This window comes from Dreissena polymorpha, chromosome 3 (genome assembly GCF_020536995.1).
Source record: "Dreissena polymorpha isolate Duluth1 chromosome 3, UMN_Dpol_1.0, whole genome shotgun sequence".
Classification (NCBI taxonomy): Eukaryota; Metazoa; Mollusca; class Bivalvia; order Myida; family Dreissenidae; genus Dreissena; species Dreissena polymorpha.
The window spans coordinates 15236503-15253766 of NC_068357.1; the positions used below are offsets into that span (position 1 = coordinate 15236503).

At 36.0% G+C, this 17264-nt stretch overlaps 1 protein-coding gene across 2 annotated transcripts; it reads right to left on the minus strand.

Moving 5' to 3' along the window:
- Nucleotides 1-693: 693 nt before the first annotated feature.
- LOC127873070 (tubulin epsilon and delta complex protein 1-like) lies at nucleotides 694-17101 on the minus strand. Of its 2 annotated transcripts, XM_052416652.1 has the most exons (8): nucleotides 16956-17101; nucleotides 8640-8739; nucleotides 7977-8182; nucleotides 5767-5913; nucleotides 5504-5602; nucleotides 4004-4090; nucleotides 3181-3360; nucleotides 694-1077 (listed from the first exon to the last, which is right to left on the minus strand). In XM_052416652.1, the coding sequence occupies exons 1-8, from the start codon at nucleotides 17067-17069 to the stop codon at nucleotides 718-720; spliced, it is 1293 nt and encodes a 430-aa protein (XP_052272612.1). In that variant the 5' UTR covers nucleotides 17070-17101; the 3' UTR covers nucleotides 694-717. The 2 variants fall into 2 exon arrangements, with proteins under 2 accessions (XP_052272612.1, XP_052272613.1); XM_052416653.1 differs by lacking the exon at nucleotides 5504-5602.
- Nucleotides 17102-17264: the final 163 nt, after the last annotated feature.

Genomic DNA, 17264 nt, shown 5'->3' on the forward strand with positions numbered 1-17264 from the left:
TTTTTTTTCAGAAAAGATAATTTTTCGTTATAATATGATTATTTATCATTCAAAATGATGTTTACACTAATTAATATCATAGCAACACGCTAACCACCTGTGATTCCCTAAAGGCCCTCTCTTTCCAAATACTGAGTGTCATCAACCTAGTACTTCTTGAGTTATCACAGGATCAAGATTTCAGTTTTAAGTTACATGTATTTCTGAAACCATACAAACCATAATGCTTGTCTTATATAAAACTTCAATAATGTGCATGTTTCCCATATAGCCCTGTATTTCAATATCAAGTTTCCTCAGCCAAGCTTTTTTAGTTATCGTGGGATTGACATTAAGCCCATGGTTAGACATATATTCCCCTCCAGTTCAACTGGTATGCAACTAATAACTTGAAGCCAATAAATTGAGTCTCCTTTTGAGAAAACGGGTCATAATGCATGTGCGTAATTTAAAGTGTTGTCCCAGATTAGCCTGTGCAGTCCTCACAGGCTAATCAGGGACAACACTTTCCGCCTAATTTGGATTTTTGCTTAGAAGAGACTTCATTTAAACAAAACATGTCATTAAAGCAGAAAGTGTCATCCCTGATTAGCCTGTGCGGACTGCACAGGCTTATCTGGGACGACAATTTATGCACATGCATTATGCCCAGTTTTCTCAGAATGCGACTCAGTTGATAACAATGACAAAGCAATACTTTAACAATATATTTCAAAATTATCTTGGTTGGATGCATATAGAATTAGGAACTCTGGCTGCTAGAGAGTCTAGTTTCTGTTTATAAAACCTTTCTTTTGATTCTATCACAAGTTCTAGCACATTAATCTCTGATTGAAATTTAGCAATTTCTGTTTCAATGTTCACAAATTCTCCGACACTTTCAGTTTTCTGTAACTCTGGTATAAACACCCTGTTGACCTGCTTAGGCTCTGGTTTAGCATGTACAAATACTGGACGGCCTGTCAGCTGGTGGTTGATGGATGCAGGCGAGATGCCTATCGTCTGTTGCCGAGCGTTCAGCTCAACGTTCACAGTGTATGCCAGCCTTTCAGCGTCTGACATGTGCATTTCTTTTTGCTGGAAACAAAATATTGCTTTAAAGTGGGTTTAATCTCCATCTGGGATATGTAAATTATGGCAATTACTATAATTGACCAGTATAATTTAGAATTTTGACTGCATAGAACGGTTTAACAACATATATTTTCATATTCCCCTGCATTTCATTCCTAAAATAATCCTTATATACTGAAATTAATTGAACAAAGACTTGTAGTTTATTTGGAAAAATGAATGGATGTCTCATAGCAAATACTGGCTGCAAATTTGAAAGAAATACTGTTTTGTATGTTGAAATTTATGTTTAACTGACAAAATAAATATAAAAAACATGTAATAATGGTGAACACTATAAAATAATGCACTGCAAACACCATTAGAACTACATGATAAGGCAATGGTTGGTCATTAGTCATAAAAACTGAACAAAGTTTTTAAGTGACTCAAAAGTGGGAGGGCAGCAATAAAAGACAAGGTACTTAACAGGTCCAGGGGGCTGTTTCTGGTACAATTTGTAACTTTACGAATTTTATAGAAACGCAACTAAATTTACGTTTTGAACTTCCATATGATTTATGAACATACGTAGTTCAAAGAAAGGGCCCATGGAGATTAAGAAAGAAGTATTAAAGGAGTGGGTACTTTACAGGTTGCATCAAAAAGATAAAAACCTGTCAATATATGAGTCGCGTTCTGAGAAAACTGGGCATAATGCATGTGCGTAAAGTGTTGTCCCAGATAAGCCTGTGCAGTCCGCGCAGGGACAACACTTTCCGCTTTTATTATATTTTCTGTTAAAAGAAAGTCTCTTCTTAGCAAAAATCTAGTTTGGGGTGGAAAGTTTTGTCCCTGATCAGCCCGTGCGAACTGCACAGGCTAATCTGGGATGACACTTCACGCAAATGCATTAAACCCCTTTTTCACAGAGCACAGCTCATATATTTACATTTGAGTTATGTTCTGGGAAATCTGGGCTTAACGCATGTGCTTAAAATATCAGCCCATAAGGGCGGACTGCACAGGCTAATCAGGGATGAAACTGCACTTTTATGAATTTTATATTTTTTTAAAGATGTCTCTGCTTAATGTAAATCCAATTGAGATGAAGTGTCATCCCTGATAAGACTGCACAGGCTAAATCTTGGACAATACTTTTTTTCCCCCGCCATAGGCGGAGGGATATTGTTTTGGTGTTGTCCGTCCTTCCGTATTTCCGTCGGTCCTTCCGTCTGTCTGTCCGGAGCCATATCTTGGAAGTGCTTTGGCGGATTTCATTGAAACATGGTATGCGTATATATATGGCTAACAGGATGATGCACGCCAAATGGCATTGTACACCATCTGTTAATAACGGAGTTATGGCCTTTTGTATCTTGAGAAAATGCTTTTTAATATAAGCTTACAGCTTTATCTCCATTAACACATGAGCCTGAGCCATGAAACTTGCCATAGTTGTTCTCAATCATCTGGGGTGCTTCACATTCAACACCCATAATCCAAGGGGCTAAGGTCAAGGTCACACATTGAGGTCAAAGGTCACAAATTTGATCAATTATTCATTATTTAGTAATTCCTTTACTATGCCATGAACTTGCTATAGTTGTTCTCTATCATCTAGGGCTGCTTCACATTCAACACCCATACTCCTAGGGGCTAAGGTCAAGGTCACACATTGAGGTCAAAGGTCTACACCCTTCCATAAACAAAATTTATATGGCGGGGGATATCAATTCAAAGAATTTGCTTGTTTCACATGAACTAAGACCAGTTTTCCCAGAACAGGCTAATATAGTTTCCCTCAATAGACACAATGTAGCATTATGTGGCTGGTCTTGCACATGTCCCACCCTCAAACACTGGTTAAAAAGCTTAAAATAATTCTTTGTCCTTTCAGTCAATCACAGATAGAAACGTTATTTTAATGAGTCTTTTATGGTTGCTTCTAAAAACTGTAAAAACGGCTTCTATTTGGTCTTTATGGGTCCATTTAACAACAGGGAAAATAGCTTTAAGTGACTGGATATTACAGGAGGATAACCATTAATAAGTGACAAGAGTCCTTAACAGGTTGTGTCAAGTCATGTAACACCTAGCCGGTGTACCTGTCACTATTGCAAGTACCTTACAAAACCAGAGGTCTTCCAGGTGAGAGATAACTGGTTCCAGCTGCAGGATACAAGTCTCTAACTGACGCCTCGTCTGAGCTAGATTTGGAAGGTCCGAACGGCTGATGTTGTAGTGAACTAGAGAGGCCCTACTGGCCTGGGCCTGCTCTTGCAACTTCAGCGCTAACACACTCTCCTAAATGGAAACAACTATTGAATAACCCCATCGTGGATAAATGGTGATGCATGCTTATGCATAAAGTATAGTCAGTGACATGTGCATACAGTGTAATCAGAGACAACCCTTTCTGCGTTATGGTACTTTTCATTAAAAGGAAGCCTCTTCTTAGTGAAAACCCATTTTACACGGAAAGTGTTGTCCCTGATCTGGAGCGTCACTTTACCCACTTGCATTGAACCAGTTTTCACAGGGCATGGCTCATTTTTATTCCTGCCAAAGGCGGAAGGATAAAGAATTGTTGTTGTACGTCCTTCTGTCTGTCACAAAAGTTTTCAGGGATATATCTCTATTTGGCGGGGGATATCAATTCCATTGCTTTTTTTTTCTATTTAACATTGCATTCCCCCAGTAATTATTATAATAATAACTAGGTGAAAAAGTCTCTGATTTTTATTGCATATGCATATTATCTCAGTCAGTGAAAGAGTGAGTAACTATTTTTAATATTCTTGAAAGCATGTACAAATTGAGAAATTGTATAGCACATGATCAAAACATGACAAAAAGTCATGATCTTAAATGAATAATATTAGTTATACACATTTAATAATGAGAACATTTACAAAACAAGGTTAAAGTCTTTACCATAATTCCTTACCATCCATTTCCAGAAATTATGTTCATGTTCTTTCCACAATATCACATAGTTCAACATTTTGATCTCTTTTTCAAAAGCTTCGAGCATCTACAAACATATAAATAACAATTGAAGATGACATAAACTGACATTGATGAAAGAAATACCGGTTTAATATGCATAGTTTACTAGTGATTCTTTAAACATCTGAGCCTTGCTCTGGCTAAACTGTGCTTAATGCATTTTTGTTAAGTTTTGTCCAGATTTGCATGTACAGTCAGCACAGGCTAAGCAGGGACGACACTTTCCTCCTAAACTGGATTTTCATTAAAATGCCTTTTTTTAAAGAAAACAATACCATAAAAGCATTAAGTGTTGTCCCTGATCAGCCTGTGCAGACTGCACAGGCTAATCTGGGATGATATCTTATGCACCACCCTTAAACCCCATTTTCCCAGTGAACCCACTCATACATTTTTACCTTATTTCTCCCAACATAGTTTGTGAGGAATATATACACTTTTCCAATAAATCATCAAAATATACTATTTTATAAGTCTTAAACAAATCTGTCATCTGTTTTATTTTTATTTTAAATGTATTCTTAACTAATTGATGATCAATGTAATTAACTTAAGTTATCCTATTGAGGCTTTATGAGCACAAAGGCCCAGGCCAATGTAGGCCATTCATTCAAGTTATCCCATACAGGACTGATGCAAACATGGGCCCAGGCCAATGTAGGCCATTCATTCAAGTTATCCCATACAGGACTGATGCAAACATGGGCCCAGGCCAATGTAGGCCATTCATTCAAGTTATCCCATACAGCACTGATGCAAACATGGACCCAGGCCAATGTAGGCCATTCATTCAAGTTATCCCATACAGGACTGATGCAAACATGGGCCCAGGCCAATGTAGGCCATTCATTCAAGTTATCCCATACAGGACTGATGCAAACATGGGCCCAGGCCAATGTAGGCCATTCATTCAAGTTATCCCATACAGGACTGATGCAAACATGGGCCCAGGCCAATGTAGGCCATTCATTCAAGTTATCCCATACAGGACTGATGCAAACATGGGCCCAGGCCAATGTAGGCCATTCATTCAAGTTATCCCATACAGGACTGATGCAAACATGGGCCCAGGCCAATGTAGGTCATTCATTCAAGTTATCCCATACAGGACTGATGCAAACATGGGCCCAGGCCAATGTAGGCCATTCATTCAAGTTATCCCATACAGGACTATTGCAAACATGGGCCCAGGCCAATGTAGACCATTCATTCAAGTTATCCCATACAGGACTGATGCAAACATGGGCCCAGGCCAATGTAGGCCATTCATTCAAGTTATCCCATACAGGACTGATGCAAACATGGGCCCAGGCCAATGTAGGCCATTCATTCAAGTTATCGCCCAGGCCAATGTAGGCCATTCATTCAAGTTATCCCATACAGGACTGATGCAAACATGGGCCCAGGCTAATGTTGACCATTAACACTGAGTACTTGCTGTATTAAGATGTTGGGGGTGTTGAAGCAGGTACACTTCCCCTGGTCTCAGGTGGGGCAGGACAGGGGTAACAGACACGCCCTCTGTACATGTATGCACCTGAAATAGTAACCGTGTGAGTTCACATTGGATCTGACATCATAGACCCAGTGTGCTCACACACATCAAATAGAACCACACCCAGCATCAAATGGACATATTTTCTAGTCAGACTCAAGCATTAGCTAGTCAGACATTGGGGTGGATTTTACAGGTTGGCATACCTTGTGTTGAAGCCTACAGCTCTCTCTATGCAGGGCAAACATGTGTTTGAGTGTCAAGTGCAGTTTGCCATTCAGAAGCTGATGTCTCTGAAGCCTCTTGCACACAGACAAATGATCCGGCATTCTTCTGTCTCTGGATTTCTGTGCCTGGGGATATAAAAATAGCCTGCTTTATTTAAAAATATGAAGTATAGAGAAGTAAAATATCCTAGGCAAAAAACTATTTTTCATCATCAATAGCAAATTTACTTCAGCCTAGCTCTGTCAAAACGAGGCTTAATGCATGTGCGCAAAGCGTTGTCCCAGATTAGCCTGTGCAGTTTGCATAAGCTAATCTGGAAAGACGCTATGCCTTATCTGGATTTTTGCTAGAAACTGTCTTCCTTTAAATGGAAAATACATTTATAGCAGTGTGCTTGATTAGCCAGTGACGCCTATGCATAAAGCCCCATATTCACAGAGCCAGGTGCACATATAAATATATTTCACCACATTATGTAAAGCAGAAGAAATGGTACAATCTCGTGTTTAATGCATATTAATATGCCACCTATTTAATACTAAAATTACATAAAACATATAAATACTCTTTATAAAAAATGTAGGAATCTATTTTCAATTTACATTAAATATGACCAAAAAAGTCTACAACCCACCACTGTTATTTTACTGGGTGATTTTATTGCTTGAAATTTTGTACTGACTTTGATATGTTAATCATGTGACAACAAGAACTAAAACTGTTAAATACTTGTCTTAGTTTTTTATGATATAACAGTTTCAGACTGATCGGTTTGATATGAATGCAAAAGTAAGAATTATAGTTTAATTTGCAGCGTCCAAATGAATCAGCCTTGCTCTAGGAAAATGGGTTTTAATGCATATGCCCATAGTGTTGTCCCAGATTAGGCTGTGCAGTCTGCGTATGTTAATCAAGGATGACACTTAACACTTAAATGGTATAAGTTGTTAAAAGGAAGTTTCACATAAGTAAAAAATCCAGTTTAGGCAGAAAGTGTTGTCTTGTTTAGCCTGTGCAGCCTCACAGGCTAATCTGGGACAACACTTTTCACACATCCATTGAGCCCCATTTTTCTGAGTGAGGCTCTAATGGTTTAGTAGGCAGCTTCCAAACAAATGCCAACACACACGCACACAAAAAAACACTTAAAGGGGCCTTTTCGGGCCTTTTCGCAGACTTTGGCATGTATTGGAGTTTTTCATTAAATGCTTTATATTGATAAATGTAAAAATTGGATCTAAATAGCTCCATAAAAACAAGATGTGTTTGTGAAACACAATGTCCCCCTATATGATGTTTGACATTGTAGGATGACCTTGACCTTGTGAAGGATGACCTTGACCTTGACCTTTCACCACTCAAAATGTGCAGCTCCATGAGATACACATGCATGCCAAATATCAAGTTGCTATCTTCAGTATTGCAAAAGTATTCATAAAATAAGCGATTTGGGCCACATATATTTGACCTCTGACCTTGAGGGATGACCTCAACCTTTCACCACTCAAAATGAGCAGCTCCATGAGATGCACATGCATGCCAAATATCAAGTTGCTATCTTCAATATTGCAAAAGTATTCATAAAATGAGCGATTTTGGTCACATATAATTGACCTCTGACCTTGAAGGATGACCTTGACCTTGACCTTTCACCACTCAAAATGTGCAGCTTCATGAGATACACATGCATGCCAAATATCAAGTTGCTATCTACAATATTGCAAAAGTATTCATAAAATGAACGATTTTGGCCACATATATTTGACCTCTGACCTTGAAGGATGACCTTGACCTTTCACCACTCAAAATGTGCAGCTTCATGAGATACACATGCATGCCAAATATGAAGTTGCTATCTTCAATATAGCAAAAGTTATTGCAAAATGTTAAAGTTTTATTTAGCAATCCTGGTAGTATTACAAAATATAACAACAACAACAGAACTCTCCAAATTATCAATCGTTGTGCGTTGCAACCCTTTATAATTTTCAGCTTTTTAAATCGTCAAAAGATGCATAAAAGATGCATAATTATAATGGATATTTTAGAGCATGGTCAATGTTCAGTATTACTGTTTCCTCAGAAATATCATAACTACAACGAAAATTTGCGAATCTGAAACATTTTTTTTTAATTTGTCAATTTACCAAAATGTGAAAAGGCCCCTTTAAAAAGGACACTGTCATACCCCTGTTGATGATGGGAAACATTTCTCCAGGGGTGACGAAGAAACTTCCACGATGTGATCCATGACCCTTTGTGTAGTCAAGACCCAAGCAAATGCCAACAACAGTTCTCGACTTCCGTAGGTCATATCAGCTGGAAGACTAGAAAATTGGGGTGACAGGTATCCCATATCCTGCAGGGACCTTTTTGTTAATCTTACTTTTACATCTGAAAATTGTTTATACCAATACATAACATACAGTAAAATATTTTTATTTTAATAAATACAAATCAATATATTTTATAATGCATATGCTTTTTTAATACATGGAAATACACAATCTATATGCAACAGAAAGAAAATACTATTTTTCAGTACCGGTACATATTGTAGATTACCATTATAAAATATGAGACGCGTTCTGAGAAAACAGGGCTTAATGTATGTGCGTAAAGTGTCATCCCAGATTAGCCTGTGCAGTATGCACAGGCTAATCAGGGATGACACTTTCTGCCTTAACTGGATTTTCTTGTAGAAGAGACTTCCATTAAACGAAAAATACCATAAAAGCGGAAAGTGTTGTCCCTGATTAGCCTATGCGGACTGCACAGGCTAATCTGGGACGACACTTTACACACATGCATTATGCCTAGTTTTCTCAGAACACAACTAATATAATCATACCTTTACTACACTCTCTGTGTGTATAATACGGGGAGGTCGATGACTGTCCATATTGTAGAAATAGGGTCATTTCAAATAGCATGTTCCAAAATTGCTCTACCTGCAACAGAATGATTGTGATTGTGAAACAAATTAGTATTAAGTAAATGGTGACAAGCAAGACAGCCAAGATGGCTCTAGTTCGCTCACCTGAGTTAGATATGGTAAATTGTATCCAAGGATTTCCAATTCATGCAAGTGCTTTCAGATAAAAATGTGTAGGCTTAGCTATGTAAGGAAAACATAACTGTCATCTAGCGGCCATTTGTTAGCTTTTAAATGAATCAAACTGACTTGAAGTTATCTGGAAAAGGTTAACAAAGGGAATAGTTTTTTGTTATCATTACAAGGTTTTCTGAATGGTTTCAGACCAGGAGACACTATGAGCCTCAATCATCTAATAATAATGATAAAAATGCTTAACATTGAGATTCCATGTTTCTCTTATGAATAAAAATTATTTTAAGGTCATCAATTGGTGTAACCCAATGAACATAATATACTCAAGTAGCTCTAATATTATTTAAAATCCATCTGTTTTTTTCAAGGGTTTGCTGTTTCCTTTTAATTGTGTTATACTCAAGGCTGCCATGGCTTCAAGAATGAAATGAAGCACTTTGGGGCAGGACCACTTACTGAACATGAACATTCTTGTTTGGTAATCATCAAAGTAGTGACAGAAGATGAACAGAAGAGAGTGCAAAACCACAATAATAAGAAAGTCAGTTTGAAGGTTAGGGTGAGCTTAAGACAATGCCTTAAACTTGCAGAGGTTCCCACATGCTTTTTTTTCAGACGCCCTGGGGCCATTAGGGTAAGGGAGAAGTTCGCCCACTCAATGTTTATTTAATTGTTATCGTTTCTAATTATGTTATTAGGTGTGTTGTTAATCTTGAAAAAAAAGCTATAAAGTCATTATTAAATTTGACTTTATTTTAACCCTTACCTGCATAGATAGGTATTATTCAAATTAGATTAAGTCCCAAAACATCCGTAAAAACGTCGATTTTCTGTACAATTGTATACTTATGAGTTTATCATCTGTATTTACTACCTGATAATCCATTATAATCATTAGTTCCACTTTTAAATTTTAAAAGCAAATTTTGGTACATATGGACAATAAAAGTGCTGAAGAATTTAATTAACGCAAATGTTTGCCAATTTTCTGAATTTACAGAAATTAATTTTGGCAAATGTTACTTTATAAGGATTTGATGAACTAGATGTCAATTTGGGAGAAATTATTTACACTCAAGATCTGGAATTCGCCTGCTGCCATGTACATGCATCATGGTGGGTTCATATTCTATAACAATTACCAAACAACAACTGAATTTTAATTAGATTTCATGTAACATGTACAAGTAGTTTTTTTTAAATAGGGAGAAAGTGAGAGTATTTGTTTTTAAATAAACCATCATTGTTTGTATTTAAATGGTCAAAATTATTTTATGCCATGAGTATGTTTGTTTGGTTCTCATTTGTATTTTAGCAATTCTTATGAAGATAAAGAGCATTATTTTCAAGCAATTAGTTCCATTCCCAATATCATCTATTAAATTTAACTGTGTAAGCTACTTCAATATGAATACTGACCTACAAAATCATTGTTTTGACAGATGACACATGCTTATCTTAATTTTTGGTTTTATAATACACAGTGCGATGCATGTTTGGTGCTTTTACATGTATACTGGGCAATAAAACAAAGACGCATATTTAAGCGTATCTGGATATATAAAATGCAAGTGTCAGGGTACTGCCAACAGAATTGATCTTGTTCATTTGCCCCAAAACTATCCAGAAACTGTTTAATCCAAAGGCGTTTGCAAACTTTGCACAATGTTTCCAGAATTGCTTGTTGCCTATACTTAAAATTTTCAAGCACCCAAGGGAGGTGCCATTAAATGGCCTGTGGAAAGCACAGACTGGCTAAATATATCATTGACAATCAGATTTTGGTGACCCTAAGACTTTTGAAAGTACATGTATTATATAAAGTGTGCTATTTTAATTATCCCCAGGCTTTTTGAAAAGCGTGGGGATATTGTGGTTATCTCCCTGCCGTCCGTCTGTCTGTCTGTCCATCCGTCTTGGCCACTATCTCCTCCTACACTATAAGCACTAAAACCTTGAAACTTAAACACATGGTAGCTATGAGCATATATGTGACCCTGCACTATTTGGAATTTTGATCTGACCCCTGGGTCAAAAGTTATGGGGGTTGGGGTGGGGCTGGGTCATAGATTTTCACTCATTTTTATGCCCTGGTATGGTGCATTGGCCATAACTTTTGCAATACCGGTACTGAAGATATCAATTTGATATTTGGCATGCAAGTGTATCTCATGGAGCTGCACATTTTGAGTGGTGAAAGGTCAAGGTCATCCTTCAAGGTCAAAGGTCAAACAAACTAATCCAAGGGAAGTAATAAGCTTTAAAGGGAGGTAAGTAATGAATCTGCCAAATGTTTTTTTTTTAATAAATCAAAGCGGCGCAGGAGATGGCATTGTGTTTCTGACAAACACATCTCTTGTTTTATGTTATTTTACATTAACTTCTTCATTTCTACACCGATTCACTTCCAATTGATACTGAAGTCTCTTATGAAAATATGGTCAATCTCAACTACGCAAGGCCCCATTACCAACCCTGGGGTGCCCCCTGGGTCTAACATGCGGTGTAGGGATACCCGTCAGCCTCTGCCGCGCCATTTCTAGTTTTTATTTTGTGGACATAGTTGTTCAAATGGAAAATTTTGCCAAGCTTTTTTAGCTCACCTGAGCACAAATCTCATTAATCTGGGTCATGTGCGTCCAAAGTCAACTGATCAAATTTAGAAAATCCTTGTAAACACTAGAGGTATCATTTCTTATCCAATGTTAATGAAACTTGGTCTGAATGTTTATCTCAACAATATCTAGGCAGTGTTTGAATTCAGTTCATTTGGGTCCAAAAACTATCATTTCTTAACATTTTCTTGTAAGCGTTCTCATTTTACATCCAATCTCTATGAAACCTGGTCAGAAGGTTTATCTTGATAATATATAGGACACGTTCAAATCAGGTCATGTGAGTTAAAAAAAAATTACCAAGTTAAATCTAAACAAAACTTAATACCACTCTACAAAATAAGACTGCAATTTGACATACCTGTCTTTTGATGATAAATTGCGAATGGAACCAGTTTCAGTAACCCAGAGGACTATACACTGTGCATCTTGACACACAATATTTTGTTTGACAAAATGTTTATTCTATGAAAATATATATATTAAAAAGATCACTCACATCAGGTTAAAAGTTAGAAGAAAAAGAATGCACATTTTTTAATTTACACCTTCTGTGAATTACCCATTTCTGTTGCTATTAAATTTAACAGTTCCATGTTAAATTTCATTTATTTTGCAAATACAAGTACAAATGATATACGAGTGCTGGGAGTGGTATACCATTTATAATAAAAAATTATTTTACACACAAAAGATTGAAACCCTCTTAGTTATCGGTTCCTGATATTTACGGACACGATAAGATCATTTTCATCAACATTTGTCACTACTGTTATTACAATGGAAAATTGGTAAATTAAGAGAATGACTTTGAAAGTCAAAATAGCGCATAAAGTTGTCACATAATACTTAACTCTTATGATTCGCTGTGAAAAATTACAAATAACTATTGAATTAATGTCATTTAATTAGTATGGATTAATTAAAAGGTGTTTTTAAATGATTGAGAATTGTTTAAGAGACAAAAAAATTATATATTCCAATAGAAACTTACTTAACCGCGTCATAAAATGCCCCTTTTGAATTAACTTTGCCATGCCATATCAACCTCTTGATTAAAACACACAAGACTGTAAAACCATTTGTGGTACGAATTTTCGTGGATTTCGTTGGTCCACTGAACCACAAATTCAAGTACCAACGATTATTTATACATTTTTAATCCAAAATCGGTCATTTCGGAATGTCATGTCCGACATTTTCTTTTGTCGTCAGTTATTTCTTTTTATTTGTGAGCACAGCTCACAAATAATGCAGACGCAATTTTGCAAATCAGAATGCCTAAACTACGGTAGGGCCCGTAACCCATGACTGCCTGTGTGGATAACTCCAGTCAAATTTAGCAGACGACAAATGCGTTTCTGTTTATACTAAACTGGTACACTGCAGCAGACGACAGCCTGTAATTATGTAAACAATAGGAGCTTGTGGGACATATTGGCCAGTCTAGTGTTTATAAAAGCTTGTGCGATGACATTGGTAAGTTTATCATTGAAATCTGTACATATTGGCTGCTTTCAGGGAAAACAGGGCTTAATGCTGCATTTAAAGTCTGTCATGTGGGCAAAATTGTTTCTCAATAATTTAAAGAAAATAGATAAAGTATTAGATACACATATCACAACATGTACATGATTACCGGTATAGGCTTGTTATTCTTTAGCAAGGCAACCACAATTCTGAAGATGGTTGCCAGTGCAGTGACCAATTGTGAAAAAAAAGACATATTGTTGTTATTTAGTCTAAGTTATCTCTATAACATAAATATGAGGATAAACAGTCACACACATCTCGACCTGTGCTTTAAGACACACTCTTTAAATTTGAATGGGTTGTGTTCATTTCAAACTTGCGATATAAAAAGCTATAACATAAGTTTGAAAACTGAGTTGCTTCTAAGATTACGCAATAGCGAACAAATTCAGTGCCTTCAGCGCTTTGATTTGTGATAGTTACTTCACTTCAGTAGGTCACATTACACTATATCTTGACTAATTAAAATATATCTGAATTGAAAATGTTGTTGTTATTTTCCACCCATTTGACGTAAATTATATATGTTTGAACTAATACGCATTTTTTGTCCTGGTTTCGTCCCTGTAGGTACTGTACTCCCCACGCTTCCGTTTACGGCCATTTGCCATTTCTTCCACTAAATCGTTAGCAGCCTATGTCAATAATGCTTCAGTCGTAGACAGAGCCTTTGCAGGGTAGGGCAATCCTGCTATAGTAGGAGAACGTGTCTGTACTGTTCCCGTTTTCAACCATTTTGAAAGAGACAATGTTTGATTGAGATATGCTAGTTAATACAATATGTTGTTTTCTTGATAAGCGTTTGGGTAATAATAAGTGTTAAATCAAGCAGGGTATTTAAACTGTACATCAACGATTGTTCTCTTTTACATGACGTCATCAAATTAAAAGTTTGCAGATTTATCACATATGTCAATAAGGGGCCAATTAAAGTTAAAAGAGCCAAAACGGTTTTCACACTTGTATTTTGGGGACCTTATTACTCAATTGTTACTACTAGGGGACAGATTGCGCTGAGAATTGCAAATATTGTCAAAACAACATTGAAGGCAATTAGTGAGCTGGGACCCACAAGTGCGCCGCTTCATCGCTCTTATCGACAATTATCGGCAACACTTTTATGCTTCAATGCACATTAACCTCAAGTCTTGCTGTAAACACAGATTAACAGATTAAAAGTTATTTAATTATTATGACGGTCAGTCTTCCCCGAAAATTTGAAATCCACGAAATTACGTGTCAACTAACTAGTTGGTTGTTATTAAACCACGAAATTTCATACCGACAGATTTCTATATGTTTACAGTAATTAATGCCAGTGAAATTTAAAACTGGCCTGTAAATTTTTCCTCTTTGGAGGACAGTCCGGACTGTAAATTATTATGGTCTTAATTGTACTCATTTGCCATGTCTGAAAAAATTTAATGACAGAGGCACTATTAGAATATACATTATGCTTAAAGCATTGATTATGTTTTTTTCATTTTTCTTATATTATGCTAGAACAACACTTTAAAGAAATTAAGGATTATTTATTAGTATCACTAATCAGTAAGCATTTTTAAAATGTTCAGTGCATCCTGGAAATTGTTGAAAAAGTAAATGATAAAAACACATAAAAATATTTCTCAGTACTGAATTGTTTTAAGTATGTTTAATAATTGAGCTCGTGAATAAACTTAATAATGAAGATCATACAGTGCAAAAAGAACTATTGTATAAGTACCTGTTATCGAACAGCACCTATTATCGGACATTTTGTTTTGGTTCTGCATGCGCATGCGCAAAAGTGCGCATGACGTCACATCGATAAACAAATGGTCGTACATGAAGTCCATGACCTACTTGCCTACTTAGCTTGAAACAAATGCGCCAAAAACAGGTTAAAGGAATGCATTTATTGTTATTTACACAGGTTTATGTGTTTTTTGCTATTTCTTTTTGAATGCATTTATCAAAACGTGCATTTACACACCAAAAATCATATTTCCCGATCCGTTTGCAATTTTGATTGCAGCAGACGCAGACTTTTTCGCCGAGTCCGGGTCACGTGATTGTCATGTGACTTTGTATATACTGAATTAGTATTTATGAACTGTCCGGTAATAGGTCATGTTTACATTGGTTGCAATTTTGTTTTGTCTGCTAGAGGTGACAATAATCACGTAATCATTGTTATGAATTCTTGAAGTATATTTGCTGGAAAACTTAACATATATTAAGTTATTAAATTATAAAACTGTTAGTCATTTGTTAAAACAAAATGTTTTTGTTATTGAATTATAACGTAATTTCTTAGGTGTTCGATAACTGGTTTGTCCACCATTAATAAGAGCACATATAAACGAGTAAACACCAAATTAAAAAGGTAACTGAAACTGGTGGATCACCAATTTTAAAGCATGTATCCAAGCTACCCAGAAAAAATTAACAACAATATTTATTCAATTTATCACAATAGTTATTTTGTGTACATCAAAACTATTTAACATGTGAATTTAACAATAGAACAAGAGCTGTCTCCATAGGAAGACTTATGCCCCCGAAAAACGCTTTTTCGAAACATAAATACAGATTTTGAAACCTTAACGCGGACCCTAAGTTCAAGGTCAAGGGGGTCAAAATTTGTGTGCGTATGGAAAAGCCTTGTCCATATACGCATGCATACAGTCAAGTTACCATTACCAAAAGCGCATTTAATAGTTGACATTTTTAGATGATATTTTGCACACGGCATCTTCAAAGCCTGTTCTATAAAACGCAATGACTAAGTCGTAATCGGAGCTACTCTTTGTCAAACATTTCGGTATGTTTTGCTGACATGTATATACGACTTTGTTGACTTCCGTCTCGTTTCCAAATCAAGGTTGAACATTTTTCGTGGCCACATGCTATAACCCCGTTGGAAAGTAACAAGTTTACACATTAATTTAAAGGCCATTTAGTAGTCTGTCTGCCTGCAAAAGTCCATTTCAGTTTTGATTTGTTTTTAAGATTTTGCAGCACCTTAAATGAAATGAAAAATTCGGGCAATAACGGATCAAGCGTGATATATGCGTATTAAAATATATGCAAATTCTATTGATTCTTACAATAAATGATCTCAATCTTAATGTTTTATTTATGTTCCATGTTCAATATCGATGATTAGATATGATTCAAACAATTAACTTTTACATGGTTTATAAGATGCCCATATCTTTTCGATCTTTTTAGGATTTTCAACAGATAATTCACACAATAACACCATGCCTAATGTGTGGATACAAAATCACATAAAGACAACGATTAATAACACAAAAATGAATATAATTTATAACTGGCAATGTAACTTGGTCATTGTTAACTAAACAACACATTTCATGTTTCGACAGATCAAATAGCGTGTTAGATGCCCCCCTGAGTGGTTTTAGTCATGTGATCCGTTATGGCTACAACTGATCCGTTAATGCATGAATTCTGCGGCGAAAAAAAGGTATCACAAATACATTTTCCTGCGTTTAAAAATAAGACTATGTGCTGAATCAGTAAGCAAAGGTAAGATTTAAGCAAACTATTGTAAAAGAAGTCTCAAAACATTTATTGCTTTTCACTAGAACAACTTAATTACACTACTCAGTACTGATCTGGTAATGGTAACTTGACCTTACCAAATATGAAAGTTACATCTGAAGCGACATAGAAGTACATGTAATTAGCATTTTTCGAAACCTAAATGCAAAGGTGAGGCGGACAGACAGACAGAAAGACGGAAATGCAATCACTTTATGACCACCTTCAGGGGCATAAAAATGATCATGACAATTTTAAGACACAATATTGTCTATCGATTATCTGCATTACTGTCAAGTCTTCGTATGTCATCCGAAACCAAATATCCGGTGATTTAGCAATTTCCCTAAAATTGTCTAATTTTGAACTTAAGCTTAAAATTTGAAAATATTTTTACCGTCTCATTGTTGTCGAATTTGGCAAGCCTAAAATACTCTGGTTTGCATTTAGAAAATCCATTTAGCTGTAATATATTGACTAAAATGTTAATTGTTTCTTTAACTTGAGCCATTGTTTACATTGTTACAATCCGGGCCGAAAGTAAAAAATGAACCGAAAGAACTACATGAACCAGAAAGACTGTGACGTAGAGTGACAGGGCTACTTTTTTTCAAAGCCCTATCAATTTATAGATCTTTGTTTTATTCCAACATTGGTAACAGTATGGTTGACATCAACTAGAACAATACAGCGATCATATGTTACA